General features: G+C 41.2%; 2 protein-coding genes across 2 annotated transcripts in view; both read right to left on the bottom strand.

The window, feature by feature from the left end:
- Window positions 1-14,443, bottom strand: part of LOC133648666 (1-phosphatidylinositol 4,5-bisphosphate phosphodiesterase beta-4-like) — a 171,308-nt gene extending 156,865 nt beyond the window's left edge. The window contains exon 1 of the mRNA XM_062044961.1: window positions 14,385-14,443. The gene's annotated coding sequence lies outside the window, so the exon portion shown is untranslated. The remainder of the gene's footprint in view (window positions 1-14,384) is intronic.
- A 5,655-nt stretch (window positions 14,444-20,098) lies between these two features.
- Window positions 20,099-25,585, bottom strand: part of plcb1l (phospholipase C beta 1-like) — a 283,584-nt gene continuing 278,097 nt past the window's right edge. Inside the window, 1 exon segment of the mRNA XM_062044959.1 lies at window positions 20,099-24,094. Coding sequence (XP_061900943.1) covers window positions 23,867-24,094 — 228 coding nt within the window. The 3' untranslated portion in view covers window positions 20,099-23,866.

Raw genomic sequence — 25,585 nt, 5'->3', positions numbered from 1 at the left:
TTCATTTCGTCTCGCTTTGACTATTGCAATTCTCTCTTCACTCTTTTCAACAAGTCACCGCTAAAGAGACTTCAGACTGTACAAAATGCAGCTGCCAGACTTTTTCAGAATAGCCCATATCACCCCCGTATTATCCAGTCATCATTGGCTTCCAGTTAAATTCCGCATTGAGTTTAAGATTTTAGTCCTGACATTCCGTGCGTTGCATGGTGGGGCCCCTCAGTACATCACTGATTTGTTATGTGTTATGCCCCTACTCTTCAGTTGCATTGTGGGGCCCCTCAGTACATCACTGATTTGTTATGTGTTATGCCCCTACTCTTCAGTTGCATGGTGGGGCCCCTCAGTACATCACTGACTTGCTATGCCCCTACTCGTCAGGGCTCAGCCTCCGGTCTTCAGGCCAGGGTCTTCTAATGATCCCCAAAACTCGTTTTAAAACCCGTGGAGACCTGGCATTCCAGGCTATAGCTCCCAGACTCTGGGACAATTTGCACCAGTCCCTCCGTGATCTTGACTGTGTTGAAACTTTTAAGAAACATTTGAAAACGTCTCTTTTTAGTAAAGCTTTTAGTTAATGCACCTTTTAACTATCATTTTTAATCCACTTTGTATCCTTTTTATGATGTTGCCCCTGTTGTTTTAAATGTAATTGTTGTTTTACTTCACCTATGTTTTGTAAAGTGCTTTGTGATTTTATCTGTGAAAAGCGCTTTATAAATAAAATTTACTTACTAAATTTACTTACTAATATTAAAAAAAAAAATAGTACGATAAAGAGAAAAATTCAGCATTTATTATAAGAATATCTAATATGACATAAAAAAAGAAGACATTTACGAAAACAGTGTTGCGCTATTACTAGAATAAAATAATTGTATCACAAGAAGAAAGTTGTTGGATTTACTGTGTGTATTTGGTATGTGTATATGTATTTATGGCGGACTTACCTGGGACTTTAAGATGGGCGGGGCTACCACTGACAGGTGACCATGTATGTAGCTTTAAAAATGGCGTCATTGTTTCGTTTGTAAAAAACTGCGTGCTTCGTCACCAGCATACCCCACTGGTAAGCTCATTTTGTTATATCCGCTTTTCTTTGTTAGATCAGCTGAATTATTGCTTAAAGTCCATGCTTGCCCGCTTCCTTGCTTTTCTGTTTGCTGTATGTCTGCTATGTCCGCAGCGCTTGTTGTGCGGCTGACTTGCTGCGTCACAACCAGGGCAAACACTCAAAGTTTAGTTTTTAAACGACGTTGGCAAAATTAACAGTAGTGTGCGGATTGAAATCTGTTGGATTATATTGTTGTCACATTGCGTGTGTCCGGCTGCGTTTGAGAGTTCGAAGGTTTGAGTTAAAAATACCTGCACCGGCACTTTACTTCCTGGTTTGGTTGATGGGATTTGTATTTCTTTTGTGTAGTTCTGCTCATATTTGTAATGTGTGCCTAAAACAGAGCGCCGGTGTTTTATGTCTTTATAGTATGTTTGTCCATGACATTATGGTGACATTATAAATAATTCTGATTTCATTTAAAACATTATATGACATAAATTAATGGTGATAATAAAATGTAATGCTAAAATTAATAAGTTAGGATAAAATCACAGTGATTGATAATATGTCATATCATGGTTGATAACATTATGGTTCAGTTGATGAATTCATGTCTATTATTCACATTATGATGATTCAAGATAGATACATTGTTTTGTTATGTTCATGTTTTGATGATTCAAGATAGATACATTGTTTTATTATGTTCATGTGGTTAGAGTGTCCGCCCTGAGATCGGTAGGTTGGAGTTCAAATCCCAGCCGAGTCATACCAAAGACTATAAAAATGGGACCCGTTTCCTCCCTGCTTGGCACTCAGCATCAAGGGTTGGAGTTGGGGGTTAAATCACCAAAATGATTCCCGGGCGCGGCGCCGCTGCTGCCCACTGCTCCCCAAGGGGATGGGTCAAATGCAGAGGACAAATTTCACCACATCTAGTGTGTGTGTGACAATCATTGGTACTTTAATCTTAATCTTAATCTTTTGATAATTCAAGATAGATACATTGTTTTATGTTCATGTTTACTTTTAGGTTATTACCTGCTACTGCTACTGCTACTACTGTTGCAGCTGCTGCTACTGCTACTACTGCTGCTGCTACTAAATAAAACAAGCAAAGAATGCAAAGCGAGTAATTCCTTTCATGCTGAGTGACGACCCCTATTCAGAGGGCCAATACGGAAAAAAAACAGACAGTAATAACCAACGGGTTGGATGAGATTATAATTAACCTACAAATCCCCCGATGAGTTTCAAGCCTTGAAGAGGAATACATAACTCTCCAAGCGAAACAACACAGTGTCCACCTAACCATTGACCAAAGGAAAACCACTATTTGGAGGGAAAGGACCCTGCTGGTGAAACCAAACCCCGGTCAGATAAAGAAAAGGAAAATGGACACACAGGAACTTAAAGCCCTCAGAGGGAAGCGCTCTGCTGCGCAATCCTCCTTCACCAAGAGGGCCAATAAGCTTGCCTCCAGAGTCAAACTGTTAGGAGAGAGAGCCCTGATTGACGAGCTGAGGATCCTTGAAGTGGACTTTGAGAGGGTCAGTGATGCAGGAGATGACTATGCTGAAGCCCTCAATGCGGTGAACGGAACCAAGGATGAAGATGGCAAGGCAAAAGAAGAAGCAGCCTGCATAGTGGAGAAGACAGCTGAGTGCCTCCGTAAATACACAGGGACCGTTGAGCTCATTCAAGAATCAATCTGGACTAAGTTCGCAGCAGATGACATCGGAGAATGTGTTTCCAGTGCAGAGACTAAGATGGACCAGGTTGAGGGCTGCAACATAAAGAAGTTACAGAGGTCTGATTTTAAGCTCACCAGAGATGGCCTGAGAAAGAGGATCGATGAGCTCGAGCGAAGATGCAGAAACTGGGATGCTCTTATCTCATATGCCAACACAAAGAGGCTCAAGGAGAAGGTCCGAGCTCTGTGGCGCCGAGTAAGAGACTGGGAGGCTAGCTGGCGAGACCCAAGATGGACAGAGTCATCCGATGAAGATATGGATGACAAAGTCCGACAACAAAAAGAGTCTGACAGGGCGCAGGGCATGCTCAATCCAGTCAGTCTCACAGAGCCTCCATTTAGCGGTCCCAGTCCCAAAGAGGAACTTCCTACAGGCAGCAACACCCAAGTTGCTCCATCCAATCCTCTCCCAACAACCGTCTCAGCTTCAGGTGCCAGAATCCAGGCACTTAGTGGACCAGTTGGTGGCAGCACTGGAACCACATCAAATGCCTCTAGCACACCGCTGATGACCCAGAGTGCTCCCCGGGGCATCCCTGACATGTATCCTGGAGGTTACGGCTACAGAAATCAGTTCCCCCTCGAGAGAGTACGTCTCCCCACGTTTTCTGGTGACATAACAGATTATTACCGTTGGAAGGCTGAGTGGGGAGAACTGGAGCAATTGGGGAACCCACTGAGGACGGCAGGTGTAACAAGGTTCCATCTCCTAGCTAGCCTCGGTGAGAAAGTGAAGAAGGACCTAGTGCTGTCCAGCTGCGCGTCCGCTGAGGAAATGTTCCAACGCTTGGACAACAGATATGGGAATAAGGCAAGGATTGTCCAAATGATTGCGAGTGAGGTGCAAGGCCTGCCCCCTGTAAAAGGAAATAACCCTAGGAGAGCAATTGAGCTGATCCAGACGGTGGAAAGGGCCCTAAGCAACCTTCTCATCCTGGGTGAAGAGGATGTTATGAAAAATCGTCTGGTGGCGCAGTCTCTGGAGAGTAAGCTACCGAACTTCCTAAAGGAGAAATGGGTGGCTTACAAAAATGTGCCCACCAATGGTTTCGCCCATCAGAACCACTTTGAGTGTCTTCTTCAATTCCTAAAGATACAGGAGGTAATTCTTGAAGAGCTGGACCAGTTGGAAACGAGCCTTGCAGAAAATACTCCCTCTGAGAAACGCCCGATAGAAACTTCAGAGAAGAGGGCGAAGAAAGCTTTCTCCAGGGTCACTGCAGGTCAACGCGGGCCTCCAGCTAAGCCACAATCTGCATGCTCCCTCTGTGCCGACGAAACACATGCTGGAAGGCTTTTTGCTTGCAAAATGTCCAGGGACTTGGACCTGGCAAAAAGAAAGTCTCATCTAAGGACCCATTGTGTGTGCAACAGGTGCTTGAACATTCACCCCAAGGATGGACGTTGCAACTCAGGGTTCCTCTGCAGTAAAGCGGATTGCCGGCAAGACGATGCTCACCACTACCTGCTCTGCCCCAGGTTCGCCACTCAAAGGGACTGTGGCAGTAAAGTCCCAGTGAAAAGGCCTCTTGGCCTAACCAGCCAGCAGGAAGAGTTTCTTGCAACGCTAACCACAGAGCAGAGGACAGAGTGCAGGAAAGTCTTCTCAAACAAAAACACCACAGCAATCTGCACCAGCACTGGAAGTGTACCTAAAGAATATCCAGTGCTAATGATGCTCCTCAAGGTCACTACCAACTCTGGCCATCTCATCAGAACATTGATTGACCTTGCTTCAGATACCAATTACATCACAAATACTGGAGCCAAGCGTCTCGGACTATGTGGAGAGAACATCAAATGGATTGTGCATGGAGTTGGTGGAATGCGGAGGACAATCATGACCAGGAGATACACCCTTCGGTTGAGGGTAGGAACTCCTAAGGGAACGGTGGGAGTGCATACGATCATTTGCTACGGCCTGGAGAGCATCGCAGAGGTCACTCAGAAAGCCACACCACATCAACTTCAAGGGTTCTTCCCTGGTGTTGCTGCTGAAGACTTGGTACGGCCCACCAAAATCGATCTCCTCATCAGCCACAGGGAAGGTCGCCTGGTCCCACAGCCAGTCAGGAGAGAAGGGGACCCGATCCTTTGGGATGGCCCACTTGGAAAGACGGTCGCTGGGACCCACCCTGACCTCCTTGAGACGGTAGATTTAACCTTCCACCAGTCCGACACTCATGTCGCGAGGTCCATGAGAACTGCCTCAAGAGTATATGAGAAGGTCCTTGTGGACTCAAGCAATCCGAACACCGAGTTCACAAAGGAAGAGACAGTCCTCAGCAGCACCGCTACAACTAACAAGGAAGTGTTAGAGTGGTTCAGGTGGGACAGCATCGGGGCAGCGTGCGACCCTCAATGTGGGGGCTGCAAATGTGGCATGTGTGCCCCAGGAGGAAAGGAGATGACCCTTGGAGAAGAAAGGGAGTTGGAGAAAATTAAGAATGGCCTCTCCTATGTTCTAGCAGACAAGCACAGCCAGTCACCCCACTGGGAAGCTGCCTACCCCTGGCGAGGAGACCCAGCCTCTCTCCCTGACAATCGCAAAGCCGTGGAGGCTACTTTCAGGAGGACGGAGTCCAGGCTGGGACGAGAGCCCGCTTGGAAAACAGCGTATGGGGAACAAATCCATGACATGGTCAGAAGAGGTGCGGCTGTCAAGCTATCAAAAGAAGAGATGGATTCCTGGAAGGGCCCAAAGTGGTACATTAGCCACTTGGTCGCCCCGAACCCCCACTCTGCTTCCACCCCTGTGAGAATAGTGTGGAATAGCAGCCAAGAGTTTCAGGGTTGGAGCCTGAATGACCTTCTCCACAAAGGTCCAGATGTACTTAATCCAATAAAAGGAGTTCTCTCACGGTTCCGAAGCGGGCAACATGCTGCCCTGGGCGATGTACGAAAGATGTACAACTCAGTTTGGCTCAAGGATGAAGAGGTCCACCTGCATCGATTCCTGTGGAGGGATGACCCCCGGAACGAGATAGAGACGTTTGCAGCTGTCCGAGTGAACATTGGCGATAAGCCAGCAGGATGTATTGCCCAAGTTGCAATGCGAGAGACTGCTAAAGTGCCACAGTTCTCGTCAATGCTCAAAGAACGTAGAGTTTTAGAAGAAGACTGCTACGTCGATGACATCCTGACGTCGGACAATGATCTTGATGCTCTACGAGAGACAACTGTTGGTGTGGAGAAGATCTTGGAGGCAGGAGGGTTCTCTCTAAAACCCTGGGTCTTCTCTGGCCAAAGTGGGAGGGGGGAACCCAGAGCAGTCCCCAGCTTGGCTGTCCGAGCACGCCGAACCTTCTCATCCTCCCAAATCAGATGCAAGAGGAGGACAGCAAAGCCCTCGGGGTTGGGTACGAGCCCGAGTCAGACAAGCTCTGCATCCTCGCTACAATCAACTTCTCAAAGAAGAGGGGGAAGATGAGGATTGGGCTTGACTTAAGAGAGGACGCTTGGAAGTGGGTTGAAGGAGACCTAAACATTGCCGATATCCTTACGAGGGGAGCGACTCCTGAGGAGTTGAACGAGGACTCTGAGTGGCAGAACGGGCCTGAGTTCTTCAAGTGGCCTGAAAGCAAGTGGTCGGTGAAGACCCCAAGTGAAATCGCTGCCACGGTCGCCAAAGAGAGAATCAAGAAGCTTCAAAGACGCGTATTTTCTGCCGTGGTCACAAGGCGACAGAAAAATGAGAGCGACAGCAGAATGAAGCCTCCTGAGCCTGGCGGCCCCGGGACCACTCCGCCTCTGTCCATCCCACGGGTGCGGGCCGTGGCCCTTGTGCGCCTCGTTGAGCCTGGGAGGTTTAGCTCCCTCGCCAGGCTGTGCGGGACTGTTGCCTGGACTCTGCGGGCAGTGGAGGCCTGGTTAGGTGGCAGCCACCAGGCCACTGCCAATGGAAAGGCAAAGCCTGGTCTTACAGCTGTTGAGAGAGCAGAGGCTTTCCATTACCTTGCCCTTGAAGCCCAGGACGGAGTTGAGTTCCGGGATGAAACTCTGGACCGACTCATGGTCCGGAAAGAAGAGGTCACGGGACTCCTACTCTGCGGAGGACGAATTCAGTCCTGGAATGAAGGCAAGACTGCTATTCCTCTGGTCCCTATGCAGTCAAGATTGGCCACATTACTAGCCCAAGAGGCTCATGAGAAGAACCACGAGGGGATTGCAGCAACTCTCCTAGGTACTCAGAGAAAAGCCTGGATCATACAGGGCCGTCGAGCAGTCAGGAGAGTTCTAAATGACTGCATCCACTGCCGAAAGCAAAGAGCTAGAGTATGCCAGCAAGTGATGAGTGACCTCCCGCTGGAGCGCACGCAAAGGGCAGGCCCATTCGAGTACACCACCCTGGATCTATTCGGCCCCTATGAAGTCAAGGACGCAGTCAAGGGGAGAGCAAGGAAGAAAGTCTGGGGAATTGTTTTCTGCTGCATGGCTTCAAGGGCAGTCCATGCCGATGTATGCGATGACCAGTCCTCAGAAAGTTTTCTGCTGGCCTACTCCCGCTTTGTTGCCCTTAGAGGGCACCCACGCAAACTATGGTCCGACAAAGGGACGAACTTCATCGGGGCTAAACCCGCTCTGAATGAGCTCCAAAACCACTTGTGCTGTCTACAAACATCATCTGTTGAGGACATTGCAGCCAAGAATGGGACAGATTGGGCATGCTGCTTCCACCCTGCCGATGCGCCTCACCGGAATGGAGCAGCAGAAGCTGCTGTAAAACTGATAAAAAGAGCCCTAACAAGTTTGAAAGGAGCGACAGACTCTCTCACCTGGGGCGAGTTCCAGACTCTAATTTTTCAGGCAGCCAACCTGACAAACGAGCGCCCAATCGACGCTCGCGCCCAGGAGCAAGAGGACTCAGTCGACTACATAACTCCCAACTCTCTCATCCTCGGACGATCCTCAGTGGGAAGAGACACAGATGGACTTGATCTAGTCACCCACCCTTGGCGCAGGCTAAGGAACATCCACAATTTAGTTGACAGATTCGGGGCCAAGTGGAATGAACTAGCCGGTCCAAATCTCTTTGTCCGTGAGAAGTGGCATACAAAGGAGAGAAACGTCAAAGAGGGAGACATCGTCTGGATCGCAGACCCTAATGCTGTGAGAGGACAATTCCGCTTGGGCATAGTTACAGCCACAAGACCAGACAGACATGGAGTCGTCAGGGACGTCGATGTCAAAGTTTGTGCCGGCCTCCCAACGACGAATACTGAGAGAAAAGGCAGGACAAATCAACAACTACCGTCAACCATCATCCTGCAAAAGGATGTAAGGCGGCTGATCGTGCTGATCCCAGCAGAGGATTCGACTCCAGCTGCGACTTCATGACGCTGTCTCCCGGGGCGACTTCAAAGTTCCAGTCACTGCCCCACCCCCTGGCCAAATCAACGCCCCAAACCCCTTTAAACTATTTGGCTGGTTGGTGTAAGCGGATCGCTGCCACCATGCCCACACAGTGCACACAGTACATATACGAAGATGAGCATCCACACCATTTAAAAAAAAAAAAAAAAAAAAAAAAAAAAATCATTGTAACTGGGTTATCGAACGAGTGTCACGAAGTGGGGTCTCTTGATCGTGGTGTAAGTACCTTGGATAGGACATCAGGAACTTAAGTGGGAGGTGTTGGATTTACTGTGTGTATTTGGTATGTGTATATGTATTTATGGCGGACTTACCTGGGACTTTAAGATGGGCGGGGCTACCACTGACAGGTGACCATGTACGTAGCTTTAAAAATGGCGTCATTGTTTCGTTTGTAAAAAACTGCATGCTTCGTCACCAGCATACCCCACTGGTAAGCTCATTTTGTTATATCCGCTTTTCTTTGTTAGATCAGCTGAATTATTCCTTAAAGTCCATGCTTGCCCGCTTCCTTGCTTTTCTGTTTGCTGTATGTCTGCTATGTCCGCAGCGCTTGTTGTGCGGCTGACTTGCTGCGTCACAACAAGGGCAAACACTCAAAGTTTAGTTTTTAAACGACGTTGGCAAAATTAACAGTAGTGTGCGGATTGAAATCTGTTGGATTATATTGTTGTCACATTGCGTGTGTCCGGCTGCGTTTGAGAATTCGAAGGTTTGAGTTAAAAATACCTGCACCGGCACTTTACTTCCTGGTTTGGCTGATGGGATTTGTATTTCTTTTGTGTAGTTCTGCTCATATTTGTAATGTGTGCCTCAAACAGAGCGCCGGTGTTTTATGTCTTCATAGTATGTTTGTCCATGACATTATGGTGACATTATAAATAATTCTGATTGCATTTAAAACATTATATGACATAAATTAATGGTGATAATAAAATGTAATGCTAAAATTAATAAGTTAGGATAAAATCACAGTGATTGATAATATGTCATATCATGGTTGATAACATTATGGTTCAGTTGATTAATTCATGTCTATTATTTACATTATGATGATTCAAGATATATACATTGTTTTGTTATGTTCATGTTTTGATGATTCAAGATAGATACATTGTTTTATGTTCATGTTTACTTTTAGGTTATTACCTGCTACTGCTACTGCTACTACTGCTGCAGCTGCTGTTACTACTGCTGCTGCTACTAAATAAAACAAGCAAAGAATGCAAAGCGAGTAATTCCTTTCATGCTGAGTGACGACCCCTATTCAGAGGGCCAATACGGAAAAAAAACTGAACAAAAGTTGTAACATTAAGAAAAAAAAAAGTCATAACAAGGGGAAAAGCCAGTGGTGTTAGGAAAAAACTACCGTATTTTTCGGACTATAAGTTGCAGTTTTTTTCATAGTTTGGCCGGGGGTGCAACTTATACTCAGGAGCAACTTATGTGTGAAATTATTAACACATTACCGTAAAATATCAAATAATATTATTTAGCTCATTCACGTAAGAGACTAGATGTATAAGAATTCATCGGATTTAGCGATTAGGAGTGACAGATTGCTTGGTAAACGTATAGCATGTTCTATATGTTATAGTTATTTGAATGACTCTTACCATAACATGTTACGTAAACATACCAGGCACGTTCTCAGTTGGTTATTTATGCGTCATATAACGTACACTTATTCAGGCTGTTGTTCACTATTCTTTATTTATTTTAAATTACCTTTCAAATGTCTATTCTTGGTGTTGGGTTTTATCAAATAAATTTCCCCAAAAAATGCGAGTTATACTCCAGTGCGACTTATATATGTTTTTTTCCTTCTTTGTAATGCATTTTCAGCCAGTGCGACTTATACTCCGGAGCGATTTATACTCCGAAAAATACGGTAATCATGATTGTACAACACGCAATGTTATGAAATATCACAAGGACATCTCGTCACTTTACAAGAATACGTGATTTTACAAAATGTTGCACTGTCAGGAGAATAAAGTCAAAAAGTAGTGAATTTACGAGAGCTGGAAAAAAGCAGTCATCTTACGAGTGTACAAGCAATAATGAACTCCACTGAGACATCTGTCTTTGAGGCTACATCATGGCGTAAAGATAATGCACAAAAGGACGACTTTTTCCTGTTTAGTTTAAACATTTTGTTAATTCAAACCCTGTTTTCTCCTTAACTTAAAAATGATTTGCTACCTAAGTCCGATCATGTTAGCGTGGTCATGGTTGCTAGGCAGAGTCCATGCATGGGGCTCGATCATAATTGCCCCACCGGCCAGTTCAAATGGGCCTCAACAGCAATGAGTGTATTTCATGACAGTATAAAAGCTCTATTAGAAAGAATCTTCTGCGGGGGTCGAAACAAATTTTTTATGTACCGCCTTCAACACATGAACAACAAATCTGTCTCGTGAGATTGTGACAGCAGACGATCGATACGTAATGATCGTAACCTTTCACGAGCGCTGACATTCTGCATTCGCACAACGACTACAAGCACTCACTCCCTGTGTACGAGCATCACTTGTGGCGCGTAAGACCAGGCGGTAACAACGTTACTGCTGTCTCGAGGCTAGAGGCGGAGCCAGTCAAGCGAAACCTGCAGCTAAATAAAATATGACATGCTATTGGCACAGCAAACACGGAATGACTGCAGGTTATCATGCTGAACAAATAGCAAGTGCTCATTGTGGGAGAAAACCGGTTTGAGACACGGACACACTTTGTTTATGAAAAATAGCACTAAGCTAAAAAAAAAAAAAAAAAAAAGTTTTTAAATGTCACTGTGCTCGCACTTCAATTCTGTTTGACTCATGCAAAACTGCAATTATAAAACCTTCCAATATTGACTTTCTCCCCCCTCTATCTCAAGGCTACAAAAGCTTCTTTTCCACTTTTAGTTACTTGGTAACGTGCAAATAACAGATAACAACACAACTGACATTTATAGACAATGTTAATGTCTTACACATCACAAAGCCACACAAAACCAAAAAAAGCTGCAATACCGGTTGGAAACACCGCAGGTAACATTGTCCAGATGTACAATACCTTTGCTACAGGTATTTAAAAGTATAAAGTCGTGTAACAGTAACACAAAAGGAATACAATTAGAATAAAGTCATAGATCAAGCAGAATACACTCATCTCTCGTCACATTACGCCTCAGATATTTGTTTTTAAAAGCATATTCTTCATATTTTTGGCCTAAATTAAGTGTTATTCATGTCTTATATATAGGGGTGTAACGGTACGTGTATTTGTATTGAACCGTTTCGGTACGGGGGTTTCGGTTCGATTCGGAGGTGTACCGACCGAGTTTCCACACGGACATATTAAGTAGCCGCCTCCGCTTCCTTCTGCCTCTGTCTCTGTCAGTACTCTACACAGCACCCAGCATTCTCCCACCCACACAACCATCTGATTGGTTACAAACAGAGCGGTAACAGCCAATCAGCAGTGCGTATTCAGAGCGGTAACAGCCAATCAGCAGTGCGTATTCAGAGCGGTAACAGCCAATCAGCAGTGCGTATTCAGAGCGGTAACAGCCAATCAGCAGTGCGTATTCAGAGCGCATGTAGTCAGTGCTTAGCGTTTAGCAGGTAAGCATCAGGCAACGGACTCTCCCCAAATTATAATAAACACCTCCAAGCCAACTACTAGTAACATCACTATGAGCCCGTTGACCTTCTAGAAATATAAAAGGCAGCTCAGCTCGCTCACAGTCCTGGCTTGAAGTGAAGGCTAATTTGCTTTTAGAGTAACGTTAGCTCATTTTGCGGTGTGTGTGTGTGTGTGTGTGTGCGTGTGTGTGTGTGTGTGTGTGTGTGTGTGTGTGCGTTACGGACAGCAAAGCCCTGTCTGTCTGTTATTTCACTTTACCTTTTTCTGTGTTGATTGAGCTGTGTTGAAGCAGCAAAAAAGGACATTATGTTAAATGAAGAGTTTCTGTCTCTGATAGTTGATATAATAATGTAACTGCATCATAAAGCCTACATGAACTCCATGGTGTTCAGGGATGAATGGTCTCTCCTATTACTATTGTACCATTTTTCAGCTATAGTTACATTTATCATTAGTAATGCAGCAGCCTAGTTTTGAATGGCAGGGTCCCTGCTATCCCATGTTGATAAAAATATAGCATTTACATAATAAAAATCAACTACAGGCTTCCCAAATGATGTAATAAATTAAGCATGATGAGTTGATTTGAAACTGTTTAATGTTGCACTTTTTATATGTAGAAGAAAAGTTTTGTCAATTTATTTAATCTGAGCAACAACTTGAGACAGTTTAATGTTGATTAACGTGGGCAGAATTATTATAGTGTTCCCAATGTTAAAAGGATAAAGCCATTGTTTACAAATTTGGTAAATCAATAACCAAAAAATTTATATTTTGTTGTTTTCTTACCGTACCGAAAATGAACCGAACCGTGACCTCTAAACCGAGGTACGTACCGAGCCAAAATGTTTGTGTACCGTTACACCCCTACTTATATACGTATGCATTACAATACAGTATTTGTCATATTTTCTCTTTAAGGATGTCCCAATCAACATTTTTGTCCTCCGATCCAGATTCCGATTTTTTGGCCTCCGATACGATAAATTTTGAGTTCCGATCTGATACTTGGACAATAGATTATAGAAGTGAAAATGATATACGGCAAGTAACTAAAGTAAACACAATAACATATTTTTATAAGCTTACCTTATTAAACGTACAATTGGCAAGTATTATTGTAAATCTGATGATGTATTTAATTTGTTAATTATTTTAACAAAATATAGTGGATATATTGCACAATAACTAAACAGACGCAAAAACTACTATTGGCTCCCACTTAAATCGTCTTATATCCAAAGACTTACTCCCTGAGTTTGTAAGCAATAACTAAAACCACCCCGAAAAACATTGTGTAATAATAAGAACAAGAAAAAGTAAAATATTGATCTTATCACTTTAGTATCGTTTATATACTGATACTATACTAGGTATCGATAGTGTCAACACCTGGATCGATCACCCTTACTTTACATTAAAGATTCAGTGGTTGGCTTCTTGTGTGGTCCTGATCTTAGCCTTTTCGTCTAGTCCTCCAGTGATAATGCTACATGGAAGCAAATTAGTTTATTTTCCGCCATGGTTATTAGAATCTTAGAAACGGCTTGGCACTGTGGATAGTTGACCCGTTCGTTGCAGCTTGCTCTCAAATTGTAGCCAGTGTTCTGGCAATTCATGAAACTTCTGCATGTGTGTAACAAGGAATACGGACATGTAATTGTGTCTCCCTGAGCGTGCATCCCTTTGAAGGAATCTTTCACGCGAGTTCATTTTTAGCATGTATACACTGGGACACAGCTGTTGTAAAGAAGAGGATCCTCCCGGTACAGGTGTGGAGAACGGCCTTAAGGTTATGCGGCTGTTAATTCATGTTTGGAGGGCTCTAATTATGTTAAAACTATATTTAGAAGGTAGTGAACAGGTTTTTTATGCTCTTCCAATGAAAATAATCAGTTTATTATCAATAATACTACGTTGGAAAAAGTAGTTTTCTATGGCCAGGCCTGGAACCAATTGGCTGCGATAAACGAGGGACAACTGTAAGGTCGTACATACACAGTACAAAAAAGGTAGTAATAGTATGATGTGTAAATAATCCATTTATGACTGAAAACAAAGATATAGGACAATTTAACTAGTAGAATAAGTCAAAATATTCAAAGAATGATGACATCTACGAGAAAATGCTAGTCATTTTGTAAGAATGAAGTTGAAAATATGTCAGGATTCGGAATAAATAAAAGTACAATAAATAAGCTTGAAAAAATATTACCAAAAACATTTACATATTCACAAGAATAAAGTTGTAATTACGAGAATAGTGTCAAACTGTACTGTAACTATTAAGAAAGTCACAATGTTCCGAGAAAAAAAAGTAATTCTGAATAGTTTAAAAAATGTTTCACGTAATGTATATGGATGTTCTCATTCATCCAGGTCATTATCATTGGTCGTCGTAGACTTAGATTGGTCAGATCTGACTAGATCTGACCAATCTAAGTCTATGAGCATGAACTGATGAAACCTACTTGGATGAAAGGCAAAACAGTCTAGTTGCCCTGAGATAGTTGACGTAATGTACAATAAAAAATTTAGGAGACGTTTGAGTGTGAGTGTTTATCCTACCTTCAAAGCAGTGCTGTCCTCTGTGGTCCTGCACTGTCTCATTAACGTCCACTGAGAGGACACCTCATCCTCCTCCTCCTCCTCCTCCTCCTCATCTTCTTAGACGGACAGACGCCGGCTTAGCGTCTGTGTTTATATGACCTGGACAATCTTATTAAAACGCTGCCTGCCTGCACCCATGCTTAATTTGCTCACTTCCAGCTTGCCGGTGCGCATGGACATCTCTGAATGGTCACATTGGTCGTTAGGACAACCGGGGGGTTTGGTCTTATCTCCTGTTTGGATTCAGAGGGCGCTGACCGATCATTCAGCTGAACTGCAAAACATACGACATGTTGGCAGATTGAAATGAATCAGAATTTGTCTGTTCCAGGGTCAAACTGTCCACCATAAAACATTTATTAACTGTACCAGGTGTGTTTTAAAGGAACCTCTTGACAACATAAATTGGCATACGTGTGTAACAATAAGTTAACCACAGTTTATAGATTGATAAATTGTGTACTCACCCTTTATCGTGCCTGGGAGGTGAGTCTCTTTACATCAAAGTAAAAGTGAAGTGACTTTCAGGGGTACATCATGTTCTTCTTCTGGTACTACTATTATTATTATTAGTAGTAGTACTGTAGTATTATTGATGTCCCGGCTGTGACGTTGCTACATTTATGAGACCAGTTATACGAGAAAAAACATGTATGTGAAAATAGTTACTTTATTACCAGAATAAATGTAATACAGTAATAATGCATTACAGAAAAATGATCATTTTTCTGACGATAATGTATTTAAAAAAATGTAAGCGTTAAAATAGTTTCTAATTACATTTCTAATAAGAAATAAATGCAGTACTAAGGTCATACCATTACAATTAAAACATAATTTTTCTGAGGATAAAGTATTATATTTGTCGTATAACTCGAGAGAAAAGTTCAGTTTTACGTGAATATAGTGTAAATAGTTAATTAATTACCAAAATAAATGTACCATTAGGGCGATTACATTACAAGGACAAACATAATTTTATTTGAATAAAGTCACACAATTTACCAGAGATAAGTCCAATTATAGCAGGACTAAATGTATGCAAAAAACTAATAATATTACAGGAGAAACCTTATTTTAGGAAAATAATAACAATGTATCAGAATTAAGTAAAATTCTAATTCATATTTTAAAGTTAAAATTAGGTTGAATCACGACAAAAATATTTTGGGAAAAAATAGGATAATATGTAATAAGGACTTATTGATGCTGAGTAGCCAGTGCGTAAGAGATGTGGTACCGCTTTGATACGTCGCATCAAGTTCTATGTCCTGTTCTATGGTTGTTATCACTTTTTTCGTACCTATGGTGACTTCACAAGAGTACATCAAAACAACTAGTAAAAAGCAAAATACACTTGTGGAGTTGAGTTAATAAGCAACTTAAAAGCATATTTTTTGTCAACATCCAAATTGAACTATGTTGTAAGTTAAAATGTTTGACGCCTTACACAAATACAATGCAGTGAAAAAGACGGCATATTGAGGAAATGCTGTTATTAAAAAAAACAAAAAAAACATAATTGTAATAATGAGCAAGCACGCTTATTAGGCTTTTACATTGGTGACCATTAGAGAGGGACTGCCACTCATGATCCTTTGGGGAGTTTTTTGAAAAATGTTGTTGCCAAGGCGATTACAGGAAATGGGTCATTAAGGCTTCCGCCCACTTACCCCCCTTTCACTTATTTTCAGTGTGGTATAAGTCATATCTTTTTCAAGGAAAATGTTACAATATTAAGAAAACAAATTTGTAATATGCCAAGGAAAGAAGTTACTATTTATATCAATATAATCATACAAGAATAAATTGAAACATTGCGAGAAGAAAGATATATGTTTTCAACTAGTTTACAATTTTTCAAACCAAGTCAAATTATTGTAAACATTTTAAAAGGTTCATATTAGGATTTTTTTTTTTTACATTTAAAATACTTCCTTATGGTCTACATAACATCTACATAAAATGTAATTGTGGTTCTTTGGTCAACATTTTGCATAGATTATGTTTTACAGACCACCTTTAAGTCGCTTTCCTCTTAAGCAGGGTTCTCAAACACGCGGCACGCGGGCCAATTGCGGCCCGTGAGTTGTTATTTTGCGGCCCCCACCTTAATATGAAAGTTTAATGTTAGTGCAGCCCGCGAGTTTGAAATGAATGGCGCTTGACAGCGTTGTGTGCGGAGCTGAAGGAATCTACCAATCACAGTGTGGTTTAAGGCTCTTGAGGGCATGCCGTGATGGCACTGCCTTTAGTGTCCTCTAGAGACGGTCACCGCATCATCTTTTTGTCCATACTAACAGCGTGCCAGCCCAAACACATGTTGTATGAGGCTTCTGCAGACACACGCAAGGTATTGCAAGACATACTTGAGGAATAGCCATACATGTCACACTGAGGGTGGACATATTTTATTTTATTTATTTTTTAACACTGTTACAAATATGCGCCACACTGTGAACCCACACCAAAAAAGAATGACAAACACATTTTGGGAGAACATCCGCACCTACACACAACATAAACACAACAGAACAAATAACCAGAATCCTTTGCAGCTCTAACTCTTCCTGGCTACAAAAACACCCCTGCTACCCCCAACCCCGCCCCCCCAACCCCGCCCACCTCAACCCCCTACAGACACCTAAACCCCCCCACCCCCATCTCCCGAATTCGGAGGTCTCAAGGTTGGCAAGTATGCATTGACGTCACTTGCGTGATGCAAGCAGAGAAACATTTTTGCCGCTTTTCCACGCCACCCGCACACGTGCTTCCTCCCTCCCTCCCTGCCTCCCTCGCTCGCCCGCCTGCTCGCTCCCGCCCCCGTTGTAAACAGTCCGGGCGGGGAAGACGAGCCGTGTGGTGCACTGGACCCCAGCGCTGATACTCCGACAGAGAGTCGCTGGGCGAATCAGACGTGTAACACGTTAGTGGTGATGTTAGTCCGTTCGGGGCTAATTGTGCTACCGTAACTATAAACTCCACGGCGAGCAAAATGTAAACACTTATGTCTGTCCATATGATCTTATTGTTCTGTCTTTATATATTTTTTCAATTGGAATATATTTTTACAATCTTTTATTTCATTGTGAAGAGAATTCCATAGTTTAACCCCCACCACTGATATGCACATTTGTTTTAAAGTTGTCCTTGAATACTGATGTTGGAAATGACCTTTTCTTCTACGCTCTTCATTCTCAGAAGTGATGACAAACATTTTTTGTAAATTTGCTGGTAATGTTTAACTTTTAGCCTTAAACATGACACAATGTCTGTAACTTTACTAGCTCCTGTAATTTCAATAAACCTGAATTAATAAATAATATGTTAGTGTGTTCTAAGTAATCTACTTTATGAATAATCGTTATAGCTCTTTTCTGTAGTTGATACAGAGAAAGTTGCGGTGCACAGAGAATACAATTTGAAACGTTATTATACAACTAGACATGCTGAGGAGTATGCAAAATACCAGGGAGATGAGAGAGTGAACCGGGTTGCAAATTTTAAAACCAGTCTACTGAGGCAACAAGATTTCGTCAAGAAAGCAAGCGAAAAGAGCGATGCAGCAGTCAAAGCTAGCTACATGGTGAGTGAGATGGTTGCTAGGGCGGGAAAGCCATTCAAAGAAGGTGAATTCATTAAAAATTGCTTGTTAGATTTTTTTAAAGAAATCTTTTCTTGCGGCCCAGCCTCACCCAGTTTCTGTATCCAGTGGCCCCCAGGTAAATTGAGTTTGAGACCCCTGCTCTTAAGGATGCGCCGTTTTGGGGGCGGTCTTCAACTGCGTCTTCACCCTGTCAGCCATGTTACATATGGTGTCGACTGACGGATATAAGTTAGAACAATACGCTACTTTGTATTAAAAAAGGCAACAGCGGAGGATGCATGCGCATGTACGAGTCAGTCTGCCCCACAACAGGAGGATAGAGAAAAAGAAGGAAGTTAGCGACTACAATGTCGGACTACAATGTCAGACTCACGCAAAACTCTTTGGGTAAATCTTGACCATATATGGAGATATCCACTGATGTCACCAATGGGAAAAATGTCACAATTTGGGCAAATTCCAAACAGAAGCATGAAGTAAGGTAGAATTGTTTTCTTAACATCTCCGCAATGCCTCCATGGTTTGATTTCAAATTTTCGGGACTATAATACATAAAAACAGGTACCAATAGGTAACAAATGTTGGTTTTGCTTTAAAGAAATATGTTAATACAAATGAGAGAATAATATTACTAGAAGTAAAAAAGTTTAGCGAAAATAAAGTCGGAATTATTTGATGGAGAATTATTATAGGAATAAATATTTTTTAAATATATTTTTTAAAATAGTACTTGTATGAACTGTATATATTACTATACGACATAAATTTAAATATTGCAAAAATAAACCAGTAATAGAAGTAAAAACTAATTTCAAGAAAAAAATAATAATATTGTGGAAATAAAATTGTAATAGTTATAGAAAATAGAGAATCCAACAAATTCAGATTCTTGGGGTAACGATTTGATTCAAAATTGTTACTTGATTCAACATGATTATTGATTCAAACTGATTCTCGCAGTACATTATTTAGTATAAAAATGATAATAAAACCTTTTCAAAACAGATTACAAGTTACAAACACTCCTCTTGGCTGCCAAAGTATGACGGATATGCAAGAAGCAGCATGACAGCTTAAAAGACAACTTCGAAAAATGGATTCCCGAAACTTTTTAATCCATTCGGAATCGTATAGTAAAAATAAAAATTGCGATTTGGATGTGAATTGATTTTTCAAATATATATATATATATATATATATATATATATATATATATATATATATATATATATATATATATATATATATATATATATATATATATATATATATATATATATATATACATGTGAATATATTATATTTTTATATAAAAAAGTTACATTACAAGTATGCAGTCATGATTTATTACTATGGGGGAAAGTACATACTGCACCGCTAGGATCAAACAGAAGTATTAAGAGAAAATATGTTACATTATGAAAATAAGGACAAAAAGAAAACAAAATTATTATTATGTGAATAATGTTGTAATTGTACGCAAATTTTTCTGATAAAATATCCCACTACGGACTGGACTCTCACACTTTTATGTTAGATCCACTATGGACTGGACTCTCACAATATTATGCTAGATCCACTCGACGTCCATTGCACCTATCGACCAAGGGGGGGTCCCCACATCTGCGGTCCCCTCCAAGGTTTCTCATTGTCATCCCATTGGGTTGAGTTTTTTCTTGCCGTGATGTGGGATCTGAGCCGAGGATGTCGTTGTGGCTTGTGCAGCCCTTTGAGACACTTGTGATTTAGGGCTATATAAGTAAACTTTGATTGATTGACTTTGAGTTGTAATTTTAACAAGGTAATATCAAAATGTAAACGCAATACTATTCTGAAACGAAGAAAGAAAGAAAAAACACAAAGAAAAATCGTAACAAAAACCACATGTGAAACACCTGATGTGTCCCAAAACATTTGCACCGACTGTAACATCCTCTTGTGTGAACGTGTTTGTTAACCCCTTTTTGAGCAAGGACAACTTTGCAAACACTCACAAAATGTAAATAAAATGTTAATTTGTCGACAACGTCCTTGAAATATTGAAGTAATTCAATTGTCGCGATCCGGTGAGCGTTTCTTGCAGCGTGACCCCAAAGATGCAGAGATAGCAGACGGCTTGCAAGTAAAACTAATTTAATAGTCCGGGAAGCAGGGAACAAACACAAACAGCACACTAAGCATCAGTCTCCAAAGTACAATGATCCAGCACCGAAGGAGGGACCCAGGTGAAACTAATTAAATGAGAATCAGGTGTGCTGACAGGACATGGAACAGAAAGTAAAAGTGCTTCAAAACACAGAGCCCAAACAGGAAATACAGACAAAACAAGAGCACCAGGACAGGAAGTGCTTCTAAACACAGGAAGTAGAAACTAGAAATAACACTGGACAGGAATTAAAACACCAAAACACAGGAAAACACAAACATGACCAAACTGTCAGTAGCAAGTCTGACATCAATATTTGCCACATAAAGGGTTAAGTCATGAACTCAAAGGACAAACCTGATGGCTGAAAACAAAAAAAGACAATGAAGAAGCTAAAAAAACAAACGAAACAATGAATACAGAAATTGCAAGTTACAATAATAACCATGTTTATTTTTCGTACAAGCAAATCTCCCTTTACATTATGACATTTTCTTCTTGGATCCACGTCTATGTTTTATCCTCACATCCGTCAGAGTGCAAACTAACATGGCTGGATGATTAATCAAATCGAATAGTTCAAGATGATGCAGAAATTTAAAAAATAACAACAATCTTTTCTCAGTAGTGGTACTCCAAAGTGCACACGTGGCGACCTATTAAATATCCCACATCATAAGTTCATAATCATATGAATATGATTATGAACATCAGGTGCACGTCACTCATTCTACATCAAACAAGGAAAAGCGATGCCAAAGTCACTTTGCACATACGTCACATCACGCTTTTGTCTTTTCGTTAGGCAATACAAAACGTTATTATTTCATTTCATTTATTGTTTGTTATGTCTGAGTATAATGGAAACACGGTGAAATTTGGGCAAATGTGTATTTTGTATTGACTACAGAGCAGTGGTGTGTCTGATTTATGTGTTTATTTTGTTTGTCTCATAAACAGCCGAGTGGACGTGACTTCCCTTTTGTGTTTTGTGATTGGTCAAAAAGGCAGTTAACAACGAGGTTATGATGTCTGCCTAGCAACAAGAGGCCTGGCAGTCATGTGACATGAGCAGGAAGAAAAATAACGGCCATTCTGTTGATTCCTGTCTGTGCGCCTGCCAGATAGTTCAAATATTGGATCAATCATGACGTTTTTATAGTCAATCATGAAGGTTTTTTTTCTTCCTGGTAGAAGCAGTTGGAGGTCACAGTGGTGTACAGTGACAGGGTGGTGCAACATTAAACAACACACATAAAAACAGCAGTAGTAGTAGAATTATTAGTGGTCTTCATAAATGAAAATACAATTCAAAGTGTCATCGTCCCTGTCTGTCATGGCAGTCGCAAGTGAAGACTCCTACAGTATAACTATTTCTTTCATATAAAATCGCCACTGGTCCAGTTTCAAATGATATTTAGTGCCCTACTTTTTGTACAGTTGTGTAGTAAAGTAAAAATAAAATGTATTTATGTACTTACACAAAGATATATACTTGCTTGAAAAGTTGTGTTAAAGGTCTCATATTATTAGTGTTTTAACAAGGGGTCCCACAAAAGTGTATTTGAAGTTTGTTGTCCAAAATCAAGCCTTAATGCTGGAATTAAGGCTAAAAAAACAAACGAAGAAAAGTTTAAAAGTACTTTTACATTCACACTGTAACTTTGCATTTGTATTACAGTGGTGGTGACTCAGGATACGTGTTTTGGGACGCAGCTCGTACCTCGAAAAACTTGAAACATTGTCACTCTTGAAATTAATTAAAGTCAATTAAATTGGTGCTTGCCCCCCCAAAACAGCACAATTTCAACCTGTAACATGCCCTTTAAAAAGAAAAACAAACTTTTAGTTAAGAAATATTGTATGAAAAACAATACTATAGAATGTAGTACAAACAACGACAGTAGTTTTATGAAGTTAAAGTTAAAGTACCACTGATAGTCACATACACTATGTGTGGTGAAATTATCCTCTGCATTTGACCCGTCCCATTGTTCCACCCCCTGGGAGGTGAGGGGAGCAGTGAGCAGCAGCGGTGGCCGTGTCGATTTAACCCCCAATTCCAACCCTTGATGCTGAGTGCCATGCAGGGAGGAAATGGGTCCCATTTTTATATTTTTATAGTCTTTGGTATGACTTGGCCGGGGTTTGAACTCACGACCTACCCATTTTAGGGCTAGACTAGATTAGTAGTAATGTAATAATTATGTACAGCCTTTGCTTTGGAGAGTCCACTCCTTCCAGCTGCTTCTCCGTCACTACACCATCAGCAGCTTCTCCATATTTTCATGGCTAGAGGAGACTTACGTTCAAATATTATTTTAACATCCTTGGATTATTCTGCTTCAGTATGCCGCAGACTAGCAGTGCTACGCTTCAACTGCTTCACCAAGTTAGCTACACGCTCTGTCTTGTTTTTGATTATTATTATTTTTTAAATTTAATAAATATCATCCATTTCTTATTCTCAGCACTATTCTTTACACTCACTTTTTTCCTTCCCATGACTGGAAAAACAAAGTTATGTCCATCTCTCGCTTTAAGCTAATGCTAGCGAGTAAGACCAGATGTTTTGGTCAGATCTTACGGTGTTCACTGTGATGGTGGGGAGGCTCGTAACACTATTTTTTTTTCTCGTATCCTTAAGCCTAACAATTAGCTGGGAGATAGCTTGTAACTTCCAAAATCTTGTAAGTTTGGGCACTCGTATCCTGAGTTACTACCGTGGATGCCATATATGACATACAACAATGTAACAATAAAACAATGGATCAGGGTACAGGAGCAGACAAACATTAGCAACACTAGCATAGCTACAGTATCATTACACTCACATTTTAACAGCAACACCATGCTAGGTTAGCATACTCGTTGAAGAAGCTGACTAATAGATAGTTGTCACAGCATTCGGCTTCATTTTAAGAAATGTAGCAAAGCCTGGATGAGTTTTCGTTCATGAAAAGTCACAACTTTACAGTAAAAGGGAGTGTTTGAGTACCTGGTGATAATAAATGATATATTTTTCTTCGGTTTGGTGCTCATGAACAGGCCTTACGGATACAGATTTATGTTAAAACATTATTAAAAAATAGCTTAATATGGGAACTTTAACACTTAAATCACGTTAAACAACATTCATGGCTTCACAGGAGTAAAAGAAACAGCTACCGGGCTACTGCAATACTGCATCTACAGTTGAAGTACATGCAGTACTTTACATTACTTTGTCGGGCTAAAAAACTGCCCAAAATGACATCAATTGAAGGGAAAACTACGTAAAAAAAAAGAACATCATCATGCATAAATGTGGCAGAGAATTACATGTTGATGTTTGTAAAAAAAATAGCAGCTTTGTCCTTGTGAAAACAAACTTAAGAACCCAGCAGTTGCTGGAAGTGAGCAATCAGTGCAGTCAAGTGACATGTTTCTTTCTGTGCTCCACCATGACTATCATAACCACCAAGACCATTAGAACTATGATGACTATCATGATCATCATGACCATTATGACCGTCATCATGAGTAGACAACATGAACATGTGCAATAGTTCAAGTAAGTTAGTTGCGTCAAATAGTTAATGCCTGGTAACACACAGGTGACAAACACACAAAAGGTTTTATGAACCCTAAAAGACCCCTGCTACTCACCGGTAGCAGATCAAGTCCTCGCAAAGACGTCCAATTAGACTAAAGCGGCGTGTCGTAGACGCGCTCCAGCGAGCCGTCCTCGGTGTCGTCCTCTGACTGCGACGCCTTGTGGTTGAGCCTCTCCACCGTCGAGGAGGAGGACATCAGGTTGCCACGGAGACTGTCTTCACCCAGCTTGGCCTTGCCGCTGTCCTGGACAAACTCTTGGATCTCCACCGGAAGTCGACGGAACTTGTCCTGGTACTCCTGGTCCAGATCGCTCTGCAGCTGCAGGGGAAGGGGAGAACAAAACGTTAGCATTAGTGTTAGCATTGAGGCGTCCTGGTGGAATGTATTTTATAACAACAACAAAAAAACAGATCCTCACAACCTAATTAGTTAAAGGTAGAAAAAAACTCAAGTTCAAATTTCAACAAGAGACTAGAGATAAATCAGTAGAACATGTTTTATGTTTTTTTACGTTCTACTACTTAAAAGTGACTTAGACTTAGACAAACTTTATTGATCCACAAGGGAAATTGTTCCACACAGTATGACAGTTTCAAAGGATGGAAAGGGTAATGCAGGTATTAAGTAGACTAAAAATGTACCATAGTAGCAATATAAAATATAACATATATGTAATATTTACCTATTATATATACAGTATATAATATCAACTGATATATTATATTATTATACTATAGTATATTTTTTATATAATATTTACAATATATAACAAATCCCAATAACCATGTACAGTATATGTAACAGCTGCAGTAAATAAAAAAATAAAAAAAGGGCAGCATAAAATAGAGAGTAGATCCAGCAGAAAATATACATTGTAAACAAAGAGAGGTAGCTAACATATATGGGGTCAGGTAACAGACAGATATCATCTATTGCTGCATGGCAAGTGATTATACCGCTGGATGGAGTGCGGAAAGAAGGAGTTCTTGAATCGAACACTGTGGGAATGAAGCTGAAGGAGCCTGTTGGAGTATGAACTCTGCTGTCCCTCAATTGTCTGGTGGAGTGGGTGGGCAGGATTGTCCATGATGGTCAGCAGTTTGTGCAGTGTCCTCCTGTCCCTCACTGACACAAACGCCTCCAACTGCGTGCCAATAGTTTGGCCGGCTTTTCGGATCAGTTTTTCAATCCGGTTTAAGTCCCTTTCGCTGGTGCTGCTCCCCCAATAAACCACTGCAAAGTACAGTGCACTGGCCACAACAGCTTGAAAAAAGATCTACAACAGCTTTCTCAGGAAAAAGAGTCTTCTCATGCCCTTATTGCTTTGCTGTTTTCCTTCTAGTCCAGTCTGCTGTTCAAGTGGACTCCCAGGTACTTGTACTGCCCTACTACTGCCACCTCCCGGGCCTGGATTTTGGTGGGCTCCACAGGGGTCATTTTATTCTTTTTTTTTTTTTTTTATGTCCTGTCCAGCTTCTCAGGTAAATCATATAGTTGATGTAGATGCCCATATCGGCTGTTCAGATTTACTTTACAAAAGAGAAGTGTAGGATACTTCTCTTGTTGCCTTATTTGTATTTGACTTTATCAAATGTATTTATATTATCATTTGGTGCAGCCGGGCCGGAGCAGGAGGGGATAGAAAGAGAAAAAAAGGAAGACAGAGGGGGGAATTGTGGGGACAAGCGGGGGATTAGACAGAGAGACAAAAACAACAGCAAACACAACAACAACAACAACAATAGAGCAACATCAGCAAATACGACATGCACAAATATGATGGTAAAAGCAATAGCAAATAAGCAGTTA

This window comes from Entelurus aequoreus, linkage group LG04 (assembly GCF_033978785.1).
Source record: "Entelurus aequoreus isolate RoL-2023_Sb linkage group LG04, RoL_Eaeq_v1.1, whole genome shotgun sequence".
In the NCBI taxonomy this organism is placed as follows: Eukaryota; Metazoa; Chordata; class Actinopteri; order Syngnathiformes; family Syngnathidae; genus Entelurus; species Entelurus aequoreus.
Note: the sequence above shows the minus strand (reverse complement) of the source record. Positions and strands in the feature narration are given on the sequence as shown.